Consider the following 22845-nt stretch of genomic DNA (forward strand, 5'->3'; position numbering starts at 1 on the left):
CAGGTGGGCTGGTTCCACGTTTTGGCTATTGTCAGTAATGCTGCCACGTACACTTGTTTACACACTTTTTTTTTTTTGGAGACAGAGTCTCACTCTGTCACCCAGGCTGGAGTGCAGTGGCGTGATCTCAGCTCACTGCAAGCTCCGCCTCCCGGGTTCACACCATTCTCCTGCCTCAGCCTCCCGAGTAGCTGGGACTACAGGCGCCCGCCACCATGCCTGGCTAATTTTGTTTTTGTATTTTTAGTAGAGATGGGGTTTCACTGCTTTAGCGGGGATTGTCTTGATCTCCTGACCTTGTGATCCGCCCGCCTCGGCCTCCCAAAGTTCTGGGATTACAGGCATGAACCACTGTGCCTGGCCTACACATTTTTGTGTGGATATAGGTTTTCCTTTTTTGGGGTATGCACCTAGGAGTGCAGTTTCTGGATCACAAGGAATTCCTTGTTTAACCTTTTGAGGAGCCACTAGACTATTCTCCACAGCAGCTGCACCCATCTACATTCTAACCAGCAGTGTATGAAGGTCTCCACATCTTCACCAATACCTGCTGTCATTTTTCTTCTTAGTCTTGCCATTGTATTGGGTATGAAGCAGTATTGCATTGTGGTTTTGATTTGAATTTTCCTGATGGCTAAGGATATTGAACATCTCTACGTGTGATTATTGGATGGATGATTTTCTTCAGCGGTTGTCAGGTCACCCCTATAATCATGCCCACCTCGTTTTCTTACAGTGCCTTATGTGCTTTTAGGTACATGCCAAGAGCTTACAGAGATCCTTGTGGTTCAGAGGAAACATTCACGTCCCCAACAGACACTCCCAGATTATAATACAGAGGCTAAATTATAGCCCATATCACTTGTCCTTTAAGTCCCTTCACTTTTTTGTGCTACAAGAGTTTGAGAATAATAATTCTGCAGAAAAAAGTACCCATTGTCTGGCAGTTGTGTAAGGTAGAAAGCGGGGATGCCCAGCTGCATTGGTTTAGCCAGAACTGTGGCCATAAAACCTACCTAGCCCCCGGCATGGGGTGAGGGGGATATCATATAAGCTTCAGGTGGGGCAGAAGGGTTGTGTGCCCCTGTGCCAGCGGGAATATTCAGGAAGCAAGCTGCCTCTGCTTTTCTTCTAAATATTTAACATTCATTGATGGCATGGATCTTGACTAAGCGAAGCAGGTGCTGGCTCTAAATTGCACATAGCTCCTGAATATCAGCCCTGCTTGGCTGTGCATGTGTTTTTTGTTAGTTTTTGAGACAAAGTCTCACTCTGTCACCCAGGCTGCAATGCAGTGGCACGATGTTGGCTCACTGGAACCCCTGCCTCCCAGGTTCAAGTGATTCTCCTGCCCCAGGCTCCCCAGTCTCTGGGATTACAGATGTGTGCCACCAGGCCCAGCTAATTTTTATATTTTTACTGGAGAAAATGGGGTTTCACCATGTTGGCCAGGCTGGTCTCGAACTCCTGACCTCAGGTGATGTGCCCTGCTCAGCCTCCGAAAGTGCTGGGATTATAGGCATGAGCCACCATGCACAGCAGTATGTTTGCTTTTCTTAAAACCTAGACCCAGAGTCGAACACTGGAATGTCTGATGGTAGCAGTTCGTCAAGTGGGCTTTGGAGTCAGCAAGACAGTAGAGAGTGGTGGAGACTGTGGTGCACAGGAGGGTCTGTACCTCATCTCAAGGAAGAGCTGCAACTCTGCCTACCCGATTGTGAAAATGTCAGCATATATAGGCCAGACGTTGGCTTCTCTGTCTTCATTTTTCACAGGAGCCAGAAGTTTGAATGTGCAATGCGAAATCTTAGAAATAAAAAATGGTACATAACTGTATTTTGTTTCCTCTCTCCGCTGTAACAAATTTTCTCAACATGAGTGACTGAGAACCACACGAAAAGTTACACTTCACAGTTTCGGATGTCAGTGGTCCAAAATAGGTCTCAGTGGGCTAAAATCAATGTGTCAGCAGGACGCCATTTCTTTCTCTGGGCTCTAGGAGAGTGCCCACTTCCTTGCTGTTGCCAGCTTCCAGGGACTGCCCAAATCCTTTGGCTCATGGCCCCTTCCTCTGTCTTCAAAGCCAGGGATGACTGCTGAAGTGCTTCTCAAACTGCTCTGTCCCTGGTTCTCTCTCTCCTGCTTCTAAGGAACCTTGTGACTTCAGGGAGCCTACCCTGATAATCCGGGATAATCTCCCCATGGAAAGGTCAGCCAATGAGCAGCCTTAATACCATCTACAACCTTAATTACCTTTTGCTATGTAGCATAACGTATTTACAGATTTCATCGATTAGTGCATGAACATCCTGGGGCAGAGGGTATTCCACATATAGCAGTACCCATTATGTGTATGCTTCTTAAAGAACGCATGAGTCTTAAATGTATTCTGCGTCCTTCGAGTGTATAGCAGATTTAGATCTATCCTTCTGGATCGGTGGTTGATTGAATATTGGCTCTACGAAGGAACAGGGTAGGAGTGTAGGGAAAAGATCAATCATAGCACTAGTTTACAGCTTATTTTATTCTTTAATGACTTTTTTTAAAACATTTCTCTCACTTACTTGAAAAGCAGTCTTAGAAATTAACTGGAATGGGTAATTTATTCCTGTTTCTTTTGCAAAATAATGGCACTTTGTAACTCAGATTTTTGTATGAGGAATAAATAAGATACTGTCTGTTTGCCTTTCATCTTTCTTTCTGTGGTCCAGCCAGCCAGCTAACTATGCATTCCTTTTCTTTTTTTTTTTTTTTTTTTTTTTGAGACAGTGTCTGGCTCTGTGGCCCAGGCTGGAGTGCAGTGGCCGGATCTCAGCTCACTGCTAGCTCCGCCTCCCGGGCTTACGCCATTCTCCTGCCTCAGCCTCCCGAGTAGCTGGGACTACAGTTGCCCGCCACCTCGCCCGGCTAGTTTTTTGTATTTTTTAGTAGAGACAGGGTTTCACCGTGTTAGCCAGGATGGTCTCGATCTCCTGACCTCGTGATCCGCCCGTCTTGGCCTCCCAAAGTGCTGGGATTACAGGCTTGAGCCACCGCGCCCGGCTCCTTTTCCTGCCTTTTCATCACAACACCTATCTTAGCAACTCTTCATTGCTGCTTTGCAAAGAGGATTTGAGATTGTTTTTGGAGGGCCCCATGTATATTACTACAATAGAAAAAGACACAGGTGAGCCTATTAGGATTAAGGGAAAATCAAGTAAATAGAGAGGTAGAGCACTGTCCAGAATTGGCTAGAAGCTATGAACAGATGCCACAGCTGGGCTGAAGAGTTATCTGTGAGCCTTCTAGGGGTGCAAGCCAAGAGAAAGACAGTGAGTTCACCAAATCTATCGATTAATAGAAATCATCCAGCAGTAGGGACACTATTCAGTGTTCAATACATAGCACCTTTCTGTCCCTCCTCCTCTTGCCAACTGGAATAGGATTAGTAAGCCAAAGGCTCTCTGAAATAACCCTTAGCTATATTCTTGGTATTTACCAAGGAATTTACCAATATGCAAAGACTTGGGGATAATTACTATTACCTTTGCCCTTATCTGCAGTAATATTATGAAGATTAGAAATGCAACTCTCTGTCCTCAAGAATTGTAGTCTGTGGCTCACCTTGGAGAAGAACTTTAAGAGCTTAAGTGAGCAGGCTCACCTGACTTTGCTCAGAGCCACATCACCTGCAGGCAGGATCCGCAAGGTCAGCAGTTAGCGTCAAGTTGCACAGCCTGGGTTTGGGTGGCGTTCGCTTTACCCTTGCCCTTGATGTGGTGCCGCGTTGTCAGGATTCTCGTAAAATTCCTGGGTGATGGCTTCTTCTGTTCTCTTTATTTCCTTAAGTGAACATCTGTCTAATTGTTCACCTCCATCGCTTTAGTGCTTTCCTCATGCTTTCTCTCTTTCCAGACAATAAACTTTATTTTCTTCATAAGAATTCAGTCTACGCAAGGGTATTAGGCAGCTTGTTTGCACCTTTTAATTCCTGGATGTTTTCCAGAAGGGCTCTTTGCAGTAGTTCCAATGGGTTCATCTGTGAATCAGGGAAGACACTGCAGCTTTGTGTTTGGGTTTTTGTCAGTTACCTTCTGTTTGTAAACATCTGTTTGGAAATGTTTGCTGGTGCCCACCCCAGTGCCCCCCACCCCCACCAGAAATAAAGGGATGAATGTCTTTTTGCTTGGCAGAGGGAGAAGACAGTGTCTTCTGATGTGCCTAAGTTTTTTTTTTTTTTCCCGTCAGGTGCATAGGTATGTGACTGAAACCCACAGACTTTGTACATATTGTCAAATGACTTCCCAGAGGGACTCAGGCACTTTATTTCATTAATGGCGATGAAGCCCGTTAATCCACTCATTACCGCAGTTTAATTTTGATGCTGGTTTTTGATGATGTATTGAAAAACTGTATAAACTGGCAAGTACAACTGGAAAACGTTTCTAGTTTAGAAGAGACCCTTATTTTTCATATGCTTAGAAATATCCCGCAAACCACTTTTTAAGGCTTTTTATCACATTTTACTCTTAATCTTTCTGAATTCCTTATTACATTTTTCCTGATAAATACTTGGATTTTGTTTTGTGGTCCAATGTAAGAATATTCTTAGAATAGGTAAACTATTATGTTTGTCATTATATTCTCTCATTCTGTTAAATTTTGTTTTCTATTTTTCATGTTTATGGGTTTTTCTAGATGGCTTGTCTTAAAAACTTTTTGGTATTTTTGATTAAATTTTCACATATCTTCTAAAATAGAGATGACAGCCAGGTGCGGTAGGGCATGCCTGTAATCCCAGCACTTTCGGAGGCCACGGTGAGGAGATAACCTTAGGTCAGGAGTTCAAGACCAGCATGGGCAACACGGTGAAGCTCCGTCTCTACTAAAAATACAAAAATCAGCCGGGAGTGGTGGTGCATGTCTGTAGTCACAGCTACTTGGAGGCTGAGGCAGGAGAATTGCTTAAACCTGGGAGGTAGAGGTTGCAGTGAGCTGAGATGGAACCACTGCACTTTAGCCTAGGTGACAGACCAAGACTCTGTCTCAAAAGAAAAGTAAAGTAGAGAGGATAGTATAATGAGGCTCCTGTTTGCCAGTCACCCTATACTAACTAATAGCAAACTGCTTTTCTCTCTTGAGTAATTGCTCCTGTGTGTGTGTCTGTATATACAAAAATATGTATGTATACATATATGTATGTATATAGATAAAAATGTATATATGAGACCAGGCGCAGTGGCTCACGCCTGTAATCCCAGCACTTTGGGAGGCCGAGATGGGCAGATCACGAGTTCAGGAGATCGAGACCATCCTGACTAACACGGTGAAACCCTGTCTCTACTAAAAATACAAAAAATTAGCCGGGCGTGGTGGCGGGCGCCTGTAGTCCCAGCTACTCAGGAGACTGAAGCAGGAGAATCGCTTGAGGAGACATGGCGGATGACGTAGACCAGCAGCAAACTATCAACACTTTAGAGGAGCCCCTGGATCTCATCAGGCTTAGCCTAGACAAGGGAATTGATGTGAAAATGAGAAATGGCCGAGAGCTTCGAGGCAGACTACATGCTTATGATCAACATTTACATATGATCTTGGGAGATGTGGAAGAAACTGTGACTACTGTACAAATTAAGAAACATAAGAAGAGATATATAAATCAACAAAACAGAATATTCCAATGCTCTTTGACCGGAGAGATGGCGTTGTCCTGGTTGCCCCTCCACTGAGAGTTGACTGAAACAAAGAATTTGTCCGGTATGGAAAACAGGAGACTTTGTACAGTGGCTTCTCTAAATGTACAAGACATTCAAAAGAAACACCTGTACACGTTTGGATATTAAGAAATAATTCCAGGGATTATTCCACTCCTGAAATGACTTGATTTGCAGATAACTCACAACTTCTTAAGCTAAACAGTATTTTCATTTTTCTCAAGCTCTTCCAATAAATATGACCACCAAGATGTAGAAATTAAAAAAAAAAAAAAAAAAAAAGAATCGCTTGAACCGGGAAGGTGGAGGTTGCAGTGAGCCGAGATCACGCCACTGCACTCCAGCTTGGGCAACAGAACCGAGACTCCGTCTCAAAAATAATAATAATAATAAAATAAATAAAAGTGCATATATGTATATTTGTGTGAATCATATACACATATATAAAATATATGTAACATATACATATATAACACATTTCTTTTTGTAGTGTATGTGTACCTTGATTTGTTTCACATACTCAAAATACTCAACTTGTTTAAAATAAGAGCACAACCTGTTTAAGTAGTAGAGATTCAAAGTGCTTAATTTTCCTGTGTATTTGTGGACCCGTGAGAAAATCTAAGTCCCTAGGCAGGAAGGAAGGAGATAATGACACATCTCTAGTCTGTTGTAAGTCGCCTACCCTAGACCTCCTCTCCAGTGCTCTGAATGTGGCAGAGGTAGGTGTGGGGCAGTGGGACAGAGGGGTGCGCTTTGAAAGGCTATCACATGGAAACAAAAGTTCTGGCTGGGCATGGTGGCTCACGCCTGCAATCCCAGCACTTTGGGGAGGCCAAGGCGAGTGGATTACTAGGTCAGCAGTTGAAGACCAGCCTGGTCAGCATGGTGAAACCCCGTCTCTACTAAAAAGAGAAAAAATTAGCGAGGCATAGTGGCATGAGCCTGTAATCCCAGCGACTCTGGAGGCTGAGGCAGGAGAATTGCTTGAATCTGGGAGGTGGAGGTTGCAGTGAGCCAAGATTGCACCATTGCACTCCAGTCTGGGTGACAGAGCAAGAATCCCATCTAAAAAAAAAAAAAAACAAAAACTGAAACAAAAGTTGCAATGCATGATATGTTATAAATGGCCATTCCTAAATGTCACCTACCTTTTTATGGCCATGTATAACTTTGCCTCAATACTACTTGGATTTGCTGAAATCCATTTATTAAATTACAGGGATGGATTTCTAGAAGGCCCAGGCAGGGGTGCTGGCCAGGATACACCAGGCATAGATTCTCCTTTCTCGTGAGCCTTCACGGCCCCTAGTTTGAATCTTTGAGTCACTGCAGTAAAGTTCCTGATGTTTGACAGGACTTCTTATGAAGGGGGTCATGTGAGTTGCTAGCTGGGTTCTCTAGATGGTGGTATCATGCCAGCATGGGAGCCACTAGCAGAGAGAACATGCTAGGTTCCATTGAGACCTGACTTTGAGAATAGCACGAGTACTTACCTTTCTCAGTACCACACAAACACACTCCAGAATGCAAAGGAACCTGCACTTCGCCATCTTGCTCCTCCCTGTATAGCCGCTTCTCTTTCCAGTAGTGTTTGTATTTTGGTTCATTCAATCAATGTGGTCAGGAGGCTGGCTTGGTCCCTTCAATCTGTAACCTTCCTGCAACACTATCTTGGTGATGTTATAACCTTGATTTCGAAGGATAGAATTGGTCATAGTCAGAGAAAACGTGGTCTGGGACACATTTGTGGACTGTTTATTCTGTGCTAAACATTTTCATATCATTAATGTTCAAAACAGCTTTGTGGGGTTGGAGATAGGATTATCATTGTTATGATTGTTATTATCAATACTAGCTTTGATTATTGATCACTTCCACATGCCAGGCACAGTGCTGGGTGCTGTATATTTATTATCTAATTTATTGCTTGCTGCACTCTTGTTGGGTATCTGTAATTACTCCCATTTCACCGGATCTCTGGGTGTTTGGTAAATTAATCATCCAGCATCCAAAGAGCTAACCAGTAGCACAGCTGGGATACAAACTCGGTTAGGCTGACTTCTCTGCCGTTTTCTTGGCTAAGCGGTGGACACATTGAGTAGGAGAAGGCCAGTTACTCCTCTTTGTCAACGATACACCTGGGGACCTGTTCCTGGAGAAGTGGAGTTGTGCATTAGGCCTGGGTAGAACACACATACGTGCACCATATGCATGAGAACTTTCTCATCTTGCTGCATACACTTAGAACTAGTTCTTTGTTTTTTTTTAAAAAAAAAATCCTGCACCGGATAAAATTTTGAATAATACAGAGAAATCTAATTGTCAAGTATCTTCTAAACACACATTAATCAACAATTCTCCTACCGAAAGATAACCTCTTGTATTTACCAAAAAAAAAGAAAAAAAAAAAATGCTGTCACCAGTAGTAAATTCATTCATTTCATTCATGTGTGTTTTACACTCACTCACATACAAAATGTATCTATTTGATTAAATTTAAACTCTGCTAATGCTTTTCTTGGTTGCACAATAACATAGTCACTTTTGTAAATAAAAGAATTATAGCCAGGTGCGGTGTCTCACACCTGTAATCCCAGCACTTTGGCAGGCTGAGGTGGGCAGATCACTTGAGGTCAGGAGTTCGAGACCAGCCTGGCCAACATGGTGAGACCCTATCTCTTCTAAAAATACAAAAATTGGCTGGGTGTGGCGTCACATGCCTGTAATCCCAGCTACTCAGGAGGCTGAGGCCGGAGGTGGAGGTTGCATTGAGCCAAGATAGTGCCACTGTACTCCAGACTGAGCAACAGAGCAAGACTCCGTGTCAAAAAACAAATTTATATATATATATGTGTGTGTGTGTGTGTGTGTGTGTGTGTATGAATTATAGTTGGAGATACACAAATGAGGAGGGAAAAATAGTTCCATATGTCAGGAACAATCACTGAATTTTGTGTAGTTCTTCCTGACTTTTTAAAATTCAAATATATTTATATTTCATAAAGTTGAAGTTACATTGTGGTCTGATTTTTTTTTTTGCCTGGCATATTGTGGCCATGTTTCTATATCAATACATACTCTTTGGCAGTGCGATTGTACTGATTTTACATTATAGCTTCATAACTTACTAAATTAATCCCGTATTGCTGGGCACAGATTCTGTTTTCCATTTTTTCCGTCATGAGCAACGTTACTGGTTTACTTGGGCTAAATAAGAAGTTTAAATGCAAATAGATAATTCTTCTTGAGAAAGCTTATTCCCGTATGTACTCTTTCTCCAGCAGTGTCTGAGTGTCTATACCTTCCTATACCTTCACCATATCGTGTATTTATCATTTTATAGTGACTTCTTTTACTTGCTAGGTGAGCTTGTATCTCAATTTCATTGATAAAAGAAGTCCTGGGTTTGCTTGGCAATTTGTTCCAATATTCTTTGCAGTTTTAAAGAAGATCTGAACAAAAAGTTTTAGCATTTTACATAAAAACCTTTAAAGCTCTTGGGCTAATTAGTAATGTAGCATCTGCAAATTAAGTTTTTTTTCTGCTGTGCTTAATTCTTATTAAAACACTAATCACTGGGGCACCCAAATTGCTATAAGGAGAACATTTAGAAAACATACAAAGGATCGGTAGTTGGTACTTAGGAAATCGATGAAACACCTTTTCTTTTTTAATCTATCTCGGAGCTGAAAGATAAAAAGACTTAAAATGAGTTAGAATATGAGTTTTTCAGCATCTTATAGCTTATGTGTTAAAGCAAGATTGAAAAAACGTAATTAACATACTAAATTTTTCAAAAGCTACAGAGATACCAGGAACATTTAAAAAAAAGTAACTTAAATTTTCATTGCGGAAATCAACAGCAACAAAATCACAACCTTTTACGAGACAACGAGAGATGTGTGTGAGAGGCCCTGATTTAAAGAAGCTCATAATTCGATGTGAGAAACAGATGAGGCATGGTGCCGTGCGGATCCTGGGACGAACAGGGAAGACTTCCTGGGAGAGGTGACTATGGGCTTCATTATGCTTTGACACAGCAACAACATGAGGAATGAGTTTTGTGATTGGAAGATTGTTAGTTTTCTGTGGAGGGAACAACACTCATCTTGCAAATTTGCCTTCACTGTTCAATCATTAGAAAATAATTTTAAATGAGCTTAGTAGTTCTCAGAATTTTGAATTTCAGGAAACAATAAACTTTCTAAAAAGAAAACAAAAAGGAGGATACCAGTTTAGGCTTGCCAAAAAGATTTTCCCCCAAAAGAAAAACACATTAAAAACAACAGAAATCAACAAAAGCTAACACTACGCCCCCATCAACAATCAACATTACTTTCTAAAAGCAAGGGCATTTTGACACCAGACATTGTGAGGACATTCACCTACTCTAAGGGACAGCCATTTCCCTGGTGTTTTGTTAATTTTTATTTTTATTTATTTATTTATTTATTTAAATTTATTTATTATTATTATACTTTAAGTTGTAGGGTACATGTGCATAACGTGCAGGTTTGTTACATATGTATACTTGTGCCATGTTGCTGTGCTGCACCCATCAACTCGTCATTTACATCAGGTATAACTCCCAATGCAATCCCTCCCCCCTCCCCCCTCCCCATGATAGGCCCCGGTGTGTGATGTTCCCCTTCCTGAGTCCAAGTGATCTCATTGTTCAGTTCCCACCTATGAGTGAGAACATGCGGTGTTTGGTTTTCTGTTCTTGTGATAGTTTGCTAAGAATGATGGATTCCAGCTGCATCCAAGTCCCTACAAAAGACTCAAACTCATCCTTTTTGATGGCTGCATAGTATTCCATGGTGTATATGTGCCACATTTTCTTAATCCAACCTGTCACTGATGGACATTTGGGTTGATTCCAAGTCTCTGCTATTGTGAATAGTGCCGCAATAAACATACATGTGCATGTGTCTTTATAGCAGCATAATTTATAATCCTTTGGGTATATACCCAGTAATGGGATGGCTGGGTCATATGGTACATCTAGTTCTAGATCCTTGAGGAATCGCCATACTGTTTTCCATAATGGTTGAACTAGTTTACAATGCCACCAACAGTGTAAAAGTGTTCCTATTTCTCCACATCCTCTCCAGCACCTGTTGTCTCCTGACTTTTTAATGATCGCCATTCTAACTGGTGTGAGATGGTATCTCATTGTGGTTTTGATTTGCATTTCTCTGATGGCCAGTGATGATGAGCATTTTTTCATGTGTCTGTTGGCTGTATGAATGTCTTCTTTTGAGAAATGTCTGTTCATATCCTTTGCCCACTTTTTGATGGGGTTGTTTGTTTTTTTTTTCTTGTAAATTTGTTTGAGTTCTTTGTAGGTTCTGGATATTAGCCCTTTGTCAGATGAGTAGATTGCAAAAATTTTCTCCCATTCTGTAGGTTGCCTGTTCACTCTGATGGTAGTGTCTTTTGCTGTGCAGAAGCTCTTTAGTTTAATGAGATCCCATTTGTCAATTTTGGCTTTTGCTGCCGTTGCTTTTGGTGTTTTAGACATGAAGTCTTTGCCCATGCCTATGTCCTGAATGGTACTACCTAGGTTTTCCTCTAGGATTTTTATGGTATTAGGTCTAACATTTAAGTCTCTAATCCATCTTGAATTAATTTTCGTATAAGGAGTAAGGAAAGGATCCAGTTTCAGCTTTCTACTTATGGCTAGCCAATTTTCCCAGCATCATTTATTAAATAGGGAATCCTTTCCCCATTTCTTGTTTCTCTCAGGTTTGTCAAAGATCAAATGGCTGTAGATGTGTGGTATTATTTCTGAGGACTCTGTTCTGTTCCATTGGTCTATATCTCTGTTTTGGTACCAGTACCATGCTGTTTTGGTTACTGTAGCCTTGTAGTATAGTTTGAAGTCAGGTAGCGTGATGCCTCCAGCTTTGTTCTTTTGACTTAGGATTGTCTTGGAGATGCGGGCTCTTTTTTGGTTCCATATGAAGTTTAAAGCAGTTTTTTTTTTTTTTTTTCCAATTCTGTGAAGAAACTCATTGGTAGCTTGATGGGGATGGCATTGAATCTATAAATTACCTTGGGCAGTATGGCCATTTTCACGATATTGATTCTTCCTATCCATGAGCATGGTATGTTCTTCCATTTGTTTGTGTCCTCTTTTATTTCACTGAGCAGTGGTTTGTAGTTCTCCTTGAAGAGGTCCTTTACATCCCTTGTAAGTTGGATTCCTAGGTATTTGATTCTCTTTGAAGCAATTGTGAATGGAAGTTCATTCCTGATTTGGCTCTCTGTTTGTCTGTTACTGGTGTATAAGAATGCTTGTGATTTTTGCACATTAATTTTGTATCCTGAGACTTTGCTGAAGTTGCTTATCAGCTTAAGGAGATTTTGGGCTGAGACAATGGGGTTTTCTAAATATACAATCATGTCATCTGCAAACAGGGACAATTTGACTACTTCTTTTCCTAACTGAATACCCTTGATTTCTTTCTCTTGCCTGATTGCCCTAGCCAGAACTTCCAACACTATGTTGAATAGGAGTGGTGAGAGAGGGCATCCCTGTCTTGTGCCAGTTTTCAAAGGGAATTTTTCCAGTTTTTGCCCATTCAGTATGATATTGGCTGTGGGTTTGTCATAAATAGCTCTTATTATTTTGAGGTACGTTCCATCAATACCGAATTTATTGAGCGTTTTTAGCATGAAGGGCTATTTTAAACTAATTTTAGACTCACATAGAAGGTGGAGAAATAGACTGGGCACAGGGGCTCACGCCTGTAATCGCAGCACTTTGGGAGGCCAAGGCAGGTCGATCCCTTGAGACCAGGAGTTCAAGACCAGCCTGGTCAGATGGTGAAACCCTATCCCTACTAAAAATGTAAAAATTAGCCTGGCATGGTGGCGCACACCTGTAATCCCAGATACTTGGGAGGCTGAGACATGAGAATCACTTGAACCTGGGAGGTGGAGACTGCAGTGAACCAAGATCTTGCCACTGCACTCCAGCCTGAGTGACAGAGTGAGACTCCGTCTAGAAAAAAAAAAAAAAAGTTGCAGAAGTATCTATAGTTCACAGTACCTCTACTGTCTTCTAATTTTGGCAATTTACCTAGTCATGCTATAATAATCAAAACTAGAAAATAGACATTGGTACTAAATATTAACTATACTGTGTTACTCAAATTTCACCACTAACGCAGGGTCATCTTTTTATTCCAGGGTCTAGTCCAGGATGCCACATTATATTTACTTGTTGTATCTCCTTGGTGCCTTTAGTCCTTTTTTTTTTTTTTTTTTTAAAGACAGGTCTCACTCTGTCACCCAAGCTGGAGTACGATCATGGCTTACTGCAGCCTCCACCTCCTAGGCTCAAGCAGTACTCCCACCTCAGTCTCCTGAGTAGCTGGGACTACAGGCATGTACCACCATGCTTGACTAATTTTTGTATTTGTTTTGATCAAGACGGAGTTTCTTCATGTTGCACAGGCTGGTGTCGAACTGCTGGGCTCGAGAAATCCATCTGCCTCAGCTTCCCAAAGTGCTGGGATTACAGGCCTGAGCCACTGCACCTGGCTTGGAGCCTTCAATCTTTGATAGTTGCTCACTTACTTCCTTTTTTTTTCCTGAGCTTGAGGCTTTGATTTGTCCGATATTTTCTCATCATTGCACTGAGTGCAAGCATTTTTTGGCAAGAACATTATAAAAATGATGCAGTGTCTTTCTTAGTGTATTACCTCAGGTGGAACATAATGTTGATCTGTCTTATCCCTGGTAATGTTAACGTTGATCGCTTGGTTAAGGTGATGTCTGCTGAGTTTTTCCAATGTAATGTTATTCATTTTTCCTTTGAAATTCATTATTATTTGAAGGGAGATGTTTTGAGATTATGCTTAGCAGCCTGGTTTTCCTTAAACTTTCACCTGCTGGCTTTCCATTGTTGAATCTCGCCTGCAGCAGTGTTTGCTGTGGTGCTTGACTAGTGGTAACTATGTATTTCTCTTACTCTTTTTACACTCACTAATTGGAAGTCTTTTGAAGAAAGAGCTATCCCTTCTCCCCCATTTCTTTCTTTTCTTTTTGTTGAGACAAAGTTTCTTGTTACCCAGGCTGGAGTGCAATGGTGTGATCTTGGCTCCCTGCAACCTCTGCCTCCCGTGTTCAGTTGATTCTCCTGTCTCAGCCTCCAGAGTAGCTGAGATACACAGGTCCACGCCTCCATGCCCACCTAATTTTTGTATTTTTAGTAGAGATGGGGTTTCACCATGTTGACCAGGCAGGTCTCTAACTCCTCATCTCAGGTGATCCTGTCACCTTGGGCTCCCAAAGTGTTGGGATTACAGGCTTGAGCCACAGCACCCGGCCCCTACTTCGTTGATTTCTGATTCAGTTACTTTATATGAGCATAGATTCACAGGTATTTCTCTTATGTTTTTGATTCATTAATACCTCCATTTATTCTGTTGCTGAAACCATTCCAGCTTTGTCTGGTTGGCTTCTAGGAAGGACGCTGTTTTAATGGAGTGATTTTTTTCTTCTCACTGCATCCTTCCTCACTCCCCACTTTTTATGTCCTGTTGCCACAGGCTGCTGAGAACTTGGTTTTGAACAGTTGAAGGTCTGCTGTTAGCCTAGGGAATGGTACTGAACTCGTGGGAGCATGTTAGTGTCAGATGTGTGCCTCGTCCCTCTTGACTGTAGAAAGAACAAGAGAGGAGACACAGCAAAGTAGTGATGTGAAGTAGGGTATGTGAAGTAGGATAAAGAAAAAAATAGTTGAGGCATGGTAGCTCAAGCCTGTAATCCCAGCACTTTGGCAGGCCAATGAGGTTGGATCACCTGATGTCAGGAGTTCAAGACCAGCCTCACCAACACGGTGAAACCCCATCTCCATTAAAAATACAAAAATTAGCCAGGCGTGGTGGCGGGCATCTGTAGTCCCAGGTACTCAGGAGGCTGAGGCAGCAGAATTGCCTGAACTCGGGAGGTGGAGGTTGCAGTGAGCCGAGATGGCACCACTGTGTTCCAGCCTGGGCAATGGAGCAAGCCTCTATCCACACCCCACCCCGCAAAAAAGACAAGAAAAAATCTTGATTCTTGTAGAAGAGGCATTTATTTCTTTTAGGGTTGGATGGGGCTTGGAGGGTTTCCAGGAAACAGCCTCAACCTAAAAAGAATAGACACAGTTCATGAAGAACTTACTGTGTGTCCAGTAGATAAATATATCACCAGCATTATCTTCTGTAATCATCTCACAATCTTACGAAGGAGATACTAATATTTTGGTTGCAAAGATGAGGGAAGTGAGGTTCCGAAGTTCCTAAATGCATAAAGGAGGTGGTAGTGTCAGAATGGCATCCTGCTCAGATGGTTGCCTGTGACTATGCCCAGAGGAAGATCTGGTTCCTTCCGCAGCGTTAGTCAATATCCAAGTCTTCAGTTCCATGGGTAGGGGAGAAGGCTTTCTATCTTTTCTCTAATGACAGTGGTACCCACACCTATATTCCACCACAAAATCTTTTTTATCTAGTATTAGGAAAAAATTCCTTTCCATCCAGTGGTCACTCTGTGTGTGTGTGTGTGTGTGTGTGTGTGTTCACCGTGCTATGTGAATTGTGGCTTTAAATGTATTCCTGTCAATTCCATATATTTTTAAAATGTTGCTTTTAGAGTGTGTGCAAGTTTGGGGAGTTTTTGAGGGCTTTTTTTTTTTTTTTTTTTTTTTGAGACAGGGTCTTAATCTGTCACTCAGGGTGGAGTGCAGTGGCGTGATAATGGCCTACTCCATCCCCAAACTCCCAAGCTCAAGTGATCCTCCCACCTCAACCCCCCAGGTAGCTGGGACCACAGGTGCACACCACCACTTCCAACTAATTAAAAAAAAAATTGTAGTGAGAGTCTCACTAAGTTTCCCAGGCTGTTCTTGAACTCCTGTGCTCAAGTGATCTTCCCACCTTGGCCTGCCAAAGTGCTGGGAATACAGGTGTGAGCCACTGTTCCAGGCCAGGGGAGTTTTAACTTGCCATGATTTCATAAGAAATTGGTATCTGAGAGTCCCAGAAGGTAAAATACTCCCTTTTCTTCTTAACATACTTGACTACCACCATTCATGTTCTTCTATTAACCCTCCTATACTTGCCAACCCTCAACCTGTTGGAAAGAAGAAATGGGACTCCGGAGTAGATCTTAGTAATACCATGAGATCCAACCCCAGTAGCTTACAGCTGAGACCGTGAGGTCCTGTGGGAGGAGGTTGGGGAGCAGGAACTTGCCCAAGGTCACCTGCAGAGTTCGAGGCGGGGCCTGGATGGGAAGCCCAGCATGAAGACCCCAGGCCATTGCTCTGCCATCTTGTGATGCTTCCGGAAGAATGCCTGTCACTCCTGCTGACATCCGGCTGACCAAGTGGGCAAGAGGAATTCTTCGAAACAGTTTAATAATAAATGGTTGCATTTTCTCTTGTCCCCAGGCCACACCCCCCCTTCTCAGTCTTGTTTTCAAGGTCGAAAGTTCCTTTAGAGCTAGTGACCTTGCCCTTTGTGGCCTGTGGATGTCGCTCTCCATCCGTAAGCCTCCTTTCCAGCGACCCTGTTTGCAGTGAAGACTATACTTTTATTTTGGCTTTGGATATACTGATTACACTTTAGCTTCTGGTATATTTTCTTACCTGTCACAGCCATTAAATTTATTTTAATAGTTACTCCACTCTCCTGATAGCCACTAAAGGGGGAATTGGATATTGTCTATCAATTGGTTAGTCTGTGAACTAAGGCTGTATCTAATTACAAGGCATTGTATCGGTTCTGATTTATTAACCATTTACTGGGCTTTGGAGAAGGCAGCATTTTTAGTAGCACTGTTGAGCCTGCATGTAGCTTTTCCAGGAGGGCAGGGTGCCCGGAATATCTGATCTTACTGTTATTACTTTGTGTCATATATAATCTTGTTTTTTCCCTGCAACAAATAAATCTTTGGGACTCCTGAAGAAAAAAAAAAAATGAGAAAGAAGAAAAAAACATTTGTGGTTACAGTATAATAAAAATAAACTGTTTGTCATGACTGCAGCTGACATTTATCAGCCTGTTTGTGGGTGCTCTTTCTCTCTATATATAATACAGAACATAATTTGTCACTTTGTAAATACATTCCAGTCTAAATCCCTGCCAGCATCTGTTAGTGTTTGAAGGATTAATGTGCTACCCTGTGTATGTCTGCACTTCCAGGGAACAGCGTAGCATATGATTACGGATCTCCGGAGAGCAAGAGGGAACAAGGAATTTTCTGTGCTTTCCCCTACATGCAGTCGTTTTGGCCTTTTTCTGATTTTTCTTGTCTTCATCCCATTCTGTCTAGGTACCTGGAATTTCATCCTTTGCAAGGATGTTCCTAGTCCCCTGCCTTTCTTCTGTCTGTGATAGTCACAGTTGAAGTCATAGTATTTTATGTGTACTATGGGTTGAGCTGTGGATCATTCTTTGGGGCCAGTTAGACTTGGGTTCACATTCTTTCTCCATCTGGTTTATGAGTTTAAGTTACATGATTTCCATTTCTTCACTTGCAAAATGAAGATGCTAATACCTACTTTTTTTTTTTTTTTGAGACGGAGTCTCGCTCTGTCGCCCAGGCTGGAGTGCAGTGGCCAGATCTCAGCTCACTGCAAGCTCCGCCTCCCGGGTTCACGCCATTCTGCTGCCTCAGCCTCCCAAGTAGCTGGGACCACAGGCGCCCGTCACCTCGCCCGGCTAGTTTTTTGTATTTATTTTTAGTAGAGACGGGGTTTCACCATGTTAGCCAGGATGGTCTCGATCTCCTGACCTCGTGATCCTCCCGTCTCGGCCTCCCGAAGTGCTGGGATTACAGGCTTGAGCCACCGCGCCCGGCCACCTACTTCTTGAAGATGCTGAGGATGAAGGAGGAAATCAATGTTAGTGCAAAGTGCCCAGTTTAGCCCCTGCCAAGAGCAACTGGTGGCTCTGTGTCACCTGACATCATCAGTGTGATTGTATTCAGCGCATCCGTGGAACTGAAAGCGCTGGAGGAACCTAATGCCATGAGCCAGCTGGTGGTTATGTTTTTGTTTGGTTTTTCTTTTTTTACTGCTGGATAGTAGGTTCTGTTTATTGAGAAATATTTACTTCCCTCTAAATCAGGTGCTTGCTGGGGTTCTTGGCACACAGAGCATTCTGCCAATAAACTGTGGCTCCCAACAAGGCTTGCAACTGAATCTGGGCAACATTGAACATGACTTCAATAGCGACAAAAAAATTCAGATTCCTCCTGGAAGGTCCATACATTCTGTCCCCAGTAGGATCCTGGAATTCCCTGTATGATAGTGTTGCTTGTAATTGTTTCCACATGATGAAATGACTCTAAAAGGTGGTAGGGAGTCTGTATCTACTGCTATCATTTAGGAAAAGATTACCACGTATAGGGGAAATAGCCTCATTAGTAACTTTTCTGTAAACAATCTCCTTATTTCTTGTTTTCGTTCTTTTTTTCGTGTGTGTGTGCTTCTGCATGCCCTTCTATGGCTTCCTCCACCAAATTTCTGGGTCTTCATTTGCAACTTACACTTCTCCAGTAAAGAGGAAAGTGTACAGCTCTCCTTTAATTAGAGAAACATTGTTTTGTTGTTTTGGTTCAAGTTTCTGAAGTATAAATGTGTATGAACTGGACAGAAATACTATGCCCATGTGCCAGGTGGTGAAGATGGGGCTTGTGATTTGAAGCTTCTTTTCCTAGATTCAGGAAAGTATCACCAGTTGATCAGGGAATACATCTTTGGACCCACTGGAAAATGTGTTTTCTTAGCACCCTAAATGCCCAGGTATTGGCATACTTGGGAAATGTCTAGAAACCCCTATTTCAATTTGCTGACCATTTTTGGTAAATTCCTAGAGATGCCAAAATGCATTTCAAAAAAGGTTTCATGTTTAAGAGGACATGTGGAATGATAGAAAACATTTAATGCTGTTACGTATGAAGTGTAACACTGTTAAACTTTTCGATTACTTAATAGAACACACATTTTCCAGGGCAAAGTATTTACAGATGCTCCCTCCTATGCCCATCCACACATCCTTAACTCTTCACGTTGTTTGAGAGTGTTAGGCTGGTTTTTACTGTGTACTTTATCAAATAGTGGGTGAGAAAGAACAGACACTCTAAGGAATGGCATGACGTTCTCCTTTTTTTCTCATGCATTAATTGGAACCTGAACGTAGTATTAATTATAAGACTGTTAGACTTCAGGGGACCACACTCTTATTCTAAAATAGTCGTCAACTAACTGTGTCCTTCAGGGCAGAATTCCTGCCCAGTGCCCGGCTTTGTAAATAAAGTTTTACTGGGAAGAACACAGGAACGCCAATTTATTTCTATATCCTCTTTGGTCAATTTTGCTTTCATGCTATGAAAGCTGAGTATTTGGGAGATACTTGAAAAATCTAAAATGCTTACTATCTGATCCTTTAGAGAAAAGGTTTGCCAGTCCCTGTTCTAGAGGACTCATGGTCATTTGGAAAGAAAAGCATGTCAAGTCAAAATGAGCAGGTGGTTGGGTTAGTATTTTCTTTCTACACATACAGAAACAGTTCCTATCATACCTGACTCAGTTGTCAAACTTGTTTAATCCAAAGCCTGGGGGGTGGATGTAGTAGAGAAGCTGAAATCAGCTGGAGTTTTTTTTTTTTTTCTATCACAACAGTTACAATTTTTTTTTTTTTTTTTTTTTGAGATGATGTCTCACTTTGTCGCCCAGGCTGGAGTACAGTGGTGCAATCTCGGCTCACTGCAAGTTCTGCCTCCCAGATTCATGCCATTCTCCTGCCTCAGCCTCCCAAGTAGCTGGAACTATAGGTGCCTGCCACCACGTCTGGCTAATTTTGTATATTTTTTAGTAGATACGGGATTTCACTGTGTTAGCCAGGTTGGTCTCGATCTCCTGACCTCGTGATTCACCCGCCTCGGCCTCCCAAAGTGCTGGGATTACAGGCGTGAGCCACTGCGCCTGGCCAAAAAGTTACAGTTTTAATGGTCTAAATCAAACTTGTTCAACCTGCAGCCTGTGGGCACATGTCACCCAGGACAACTTTGCGGCCCAACACAAATATCTAAACTTGCTTAAAACATGATGAGATTTTTTTTTGCCATTTTTTTTTCCAGCTCATCAGTTATCATTAGGGTTAGCGTATTAATATTTTACGCGCAGCCCAGGATAATTCTTGTTCCAGTGTCACCCAGGGAAGCGAAAAGATTGGAGAGCCCTGGGAATAAAACAGAAAAAAGGTGTAAAAGGCTTTAAGTTCATGGACAGAACAACATTTTTTAAGTGAAGTACTTATGGATGTGGCCCCTTCATAATCTCCTGGGCTCAGGGATAATTTCCAGGCTGGGGAGAAGGTAGTGGCATGGATACAGCAGTACTGTTTTGGAAGGAGAATTGACTTGTCACAACGGAGGGAGGACTACCATCCCAGTTGTGCCAACCTCTTTTTTTTTTTTTTGAGACGAAGTCTTACTCTGTCGCCAGGCTGGAGTACTGTGGCGCAATCTCAGCTCACTGCAACCTCTGCCTCCTGGGTTCAAGCTATTCTTCTGCCTCAGCCTCCTGAGTAGCTGGGATTACAGGTGTGTGACACCACACCCTGCTAACTTTTGTATTTTTAGTGGAGATGGAATTTCACCATGTTGGTCAGGCTGGTCTCAAACTCGTGACCTTAGGTGATCTGCCTGCCTTGGCCTCCCAAAGTGCTGAGATTACAGGTGTGAGCCGCTGCGTCTGGCTTCTGCCAGCTTCTAATTATTATTTTTGAGCAGATTTCGCATGCTTTTTCAGTCTTTGTTTTGTTTATAAACTAGAAGTAATTATGTCAACTTTGTAAGGGCTCAGTAGGGTAAAATAAGGCCATGTCTGTAATCTCCCCTTCTGTGAACAGAGGGTACATTCTCAAAAGCCTTCAGTTTACATGAGTGGAATGGATTTTCTAAATTTATACAGAGGACAAGGTTGTAGGTCCTATATGAGTGATGACAGGTGACTCTTAGGTTAACTAGAACATGTGGCCTTCAGCCACAATTCCCCCATATCCCCTTCTAGGGGATGCTTGGTAGACCTGATATCCCAGAAAGGAGTGTGACCTCATAAAGTCAGTGCTGTCCTTTGGTTTTCCTGATATACTAAATGTAGCAAGTCCTCTTTTTAATATGGTGAAAGCTCTGGGCCAGCCCATCAGGCTGCAAGCGGTAGAAACTCTTCCCATGGAGAACATCTATATCCTCCAGCCAAGGAGAAAAGGGAAGATGCTCTTTATAAATATTGAAGAGGCAGGGAGAGCTTGCACTGAGGCCAGGCTGCATTAACATGCATGCCATCGTGAAGTGGCTTCTAATGGACATTTGTAAGGTGGGGTCCTCTGCCTTCCCCTCCCCACTCTAATGCTGCCTGGGATGCTCTTTGCAACACATGCAGTCTATAAGTTAGCTGGGTTTTGGCAAAATTACCCATCGCGATTCATTTGTCCCATTGGGCCATGGGAGAGGTGACTACAGAGCCAGATTCGAATGTGGCTTGTTCTTGTCTCATCCCCTCCCTTCCTCTCTCAGCTCTTTCTTTCTCTATCCTTTTTCTTTTCCTTTTTTTCCTATTCTTTTTCTTTAGAGTTTGTTTTCTCATTGAACTTGGGAAGTGTGTACATTAAAGGATAACCCATTAATGTGGAAAATTAGGAACATCATAACTAGTGTATGCTCAGGGCTTACTGTGTGCTAGACATTATTCTGAGTTTACACAGTGATGTCAGATTTCTCCTCTGTCACAGTAAGTTCCAAAAGATAGTGAAGAATATTGCAGTGAAAACAGTGGAACTTACATATTTCATACTCAGGGGTATCTTTTAAGTGTCAAGCAAGAGGAAAAAAGGTAGAAAAAGAAAAGACTCAGGAAATGCTTTCCATTTAGCTTTCTTGAGTAAGTTACTGGAAGACTTATTCCAGATTATAAAGAGAAGAACTAAAATAAAGACTTTAAGAATGAAGGGGTGGGCAGCAACTGGCAGAGCCGAGTCTCACCAGGCACAACACACAACCAAGGAGGGGCAGCTCACCCGGCCTGTGCTGGCCACACAAATACACCTACCACAATATTGAGGGGCTGGACTGATTGCTCATTAATGTCCGGGCAAAGCTCAAAGAGGCAAACATTTTCATTACATACTGTTACCCATCCTATTATGGGACCAATTTCTCCAGAAAGGTCTCTCTCGGAGGGAGGATTAATAAACACCATCAGAAATCCAATTAAAACCAATTGTTAAAACCTAACAAATACGTTGCTTGTGGATACAGATATGTATAGTAATGTGTATAGTGATGGCCTATCATGTAGTAATGATATAGGCTGCACAGTGCCATAATGGAAACCGTAAGGCTGGGCACGGTGGCTCACGCCTGTAATCCCAGCACTTTGGGAGGCCGAGGTGGGAGGATCACACGAGGTCAGGAGTTCGATACCAGTCTGGCCAACATGATGAAACCCCGTCTTTACTAAATATACAAAAATAGCCAAGCATCGTGGTGCAGGTCTGTAATCCCAGCTACTTGGGAGGCTGAAGCATCAGAATTGCTTCAACTTGGGAGCTGGAGGTTGCAGCCAGCAAGATCACACCACTGCACTCTAGCCTGGGAGACAGAGCAAGACTCTGTATCCAAAAAAAAAAAACAAAAAAAGGGATGGATCTAGGTGCCAGACAGTCTGGGTATATCTTTGCTCCAAAAGTAACTGTCTTAAAATCTTGGGCAAGTTACCTAACCTCTGCTTTAGTTCCCTCCTTAGCAAGATGGGATGATATTACCACCCACCTCAGAGAGTTGCTAAATGGGTGAATTCATATGTAAATGTTCTTAGAACAGAGCTCAGTACATAGTAAGTACTATATAAGAATTGGCCATCGTTAATATTATTCATTGGATAAACATCAAATTCAAAATACTCTTTATCAAAAAGAAGAGAAATATATGAGAAATATAAAAAATTTGTTTCCTGACATAGAATATTTAGAGATCAAGTTGCTGAGTCTTTGTTGTGATTTTTTTTACTTGTTTATCCTTTCTTTTATTATCTCTTGTTGTTATCCTCACTTTTTTCTTCACTGTTCTTCATCCTTTAATTAGCATT

The 22845-nt window shown here is 42.1% G+C and overlaps 2 protein-coding genes across 5 annotated transcripts in view; both read left to right on the forward strand.

The window, feature by feature from the left end:
* Window positions 1–22845, forward strand: part of WWOX (WW domain containing oxidoreductase) — a 1132972-nt gene that overhangs the window by 267426 nt on the left and 842701 nt on the right. The window lies entirely within an intron of this gene.
* Window positions 5215–6089, forward strand: LOC126943984 (U6 snRNA-associated Sm-like protein LSm3). Its single transcript, XM_050773228.1, is given in 2 exon segments — window positions 5215–5610; window positions 5613–6089. Coding segments are annotated over 2 exon segments (303 nt in total). The 5' UTR covers window positions 5215–5414; the 3' UTR covers window positions 5720–6089.

The sequence above is a fragment of the Macaca thibetana genome, chromosome 20, assembly GCF_024542745.1.
Source record: "Macaca thibetana thibetana isolate TM-01 chromosome 20, ASM2454274v1, whole genome shotgun sequence".
Classification (NCBI taxonomy): Eukaryota; Metazoa; Chordata; class Mammalia; order Primates; family Cercopithecidae; genus Macaca; species Macaca thibetana.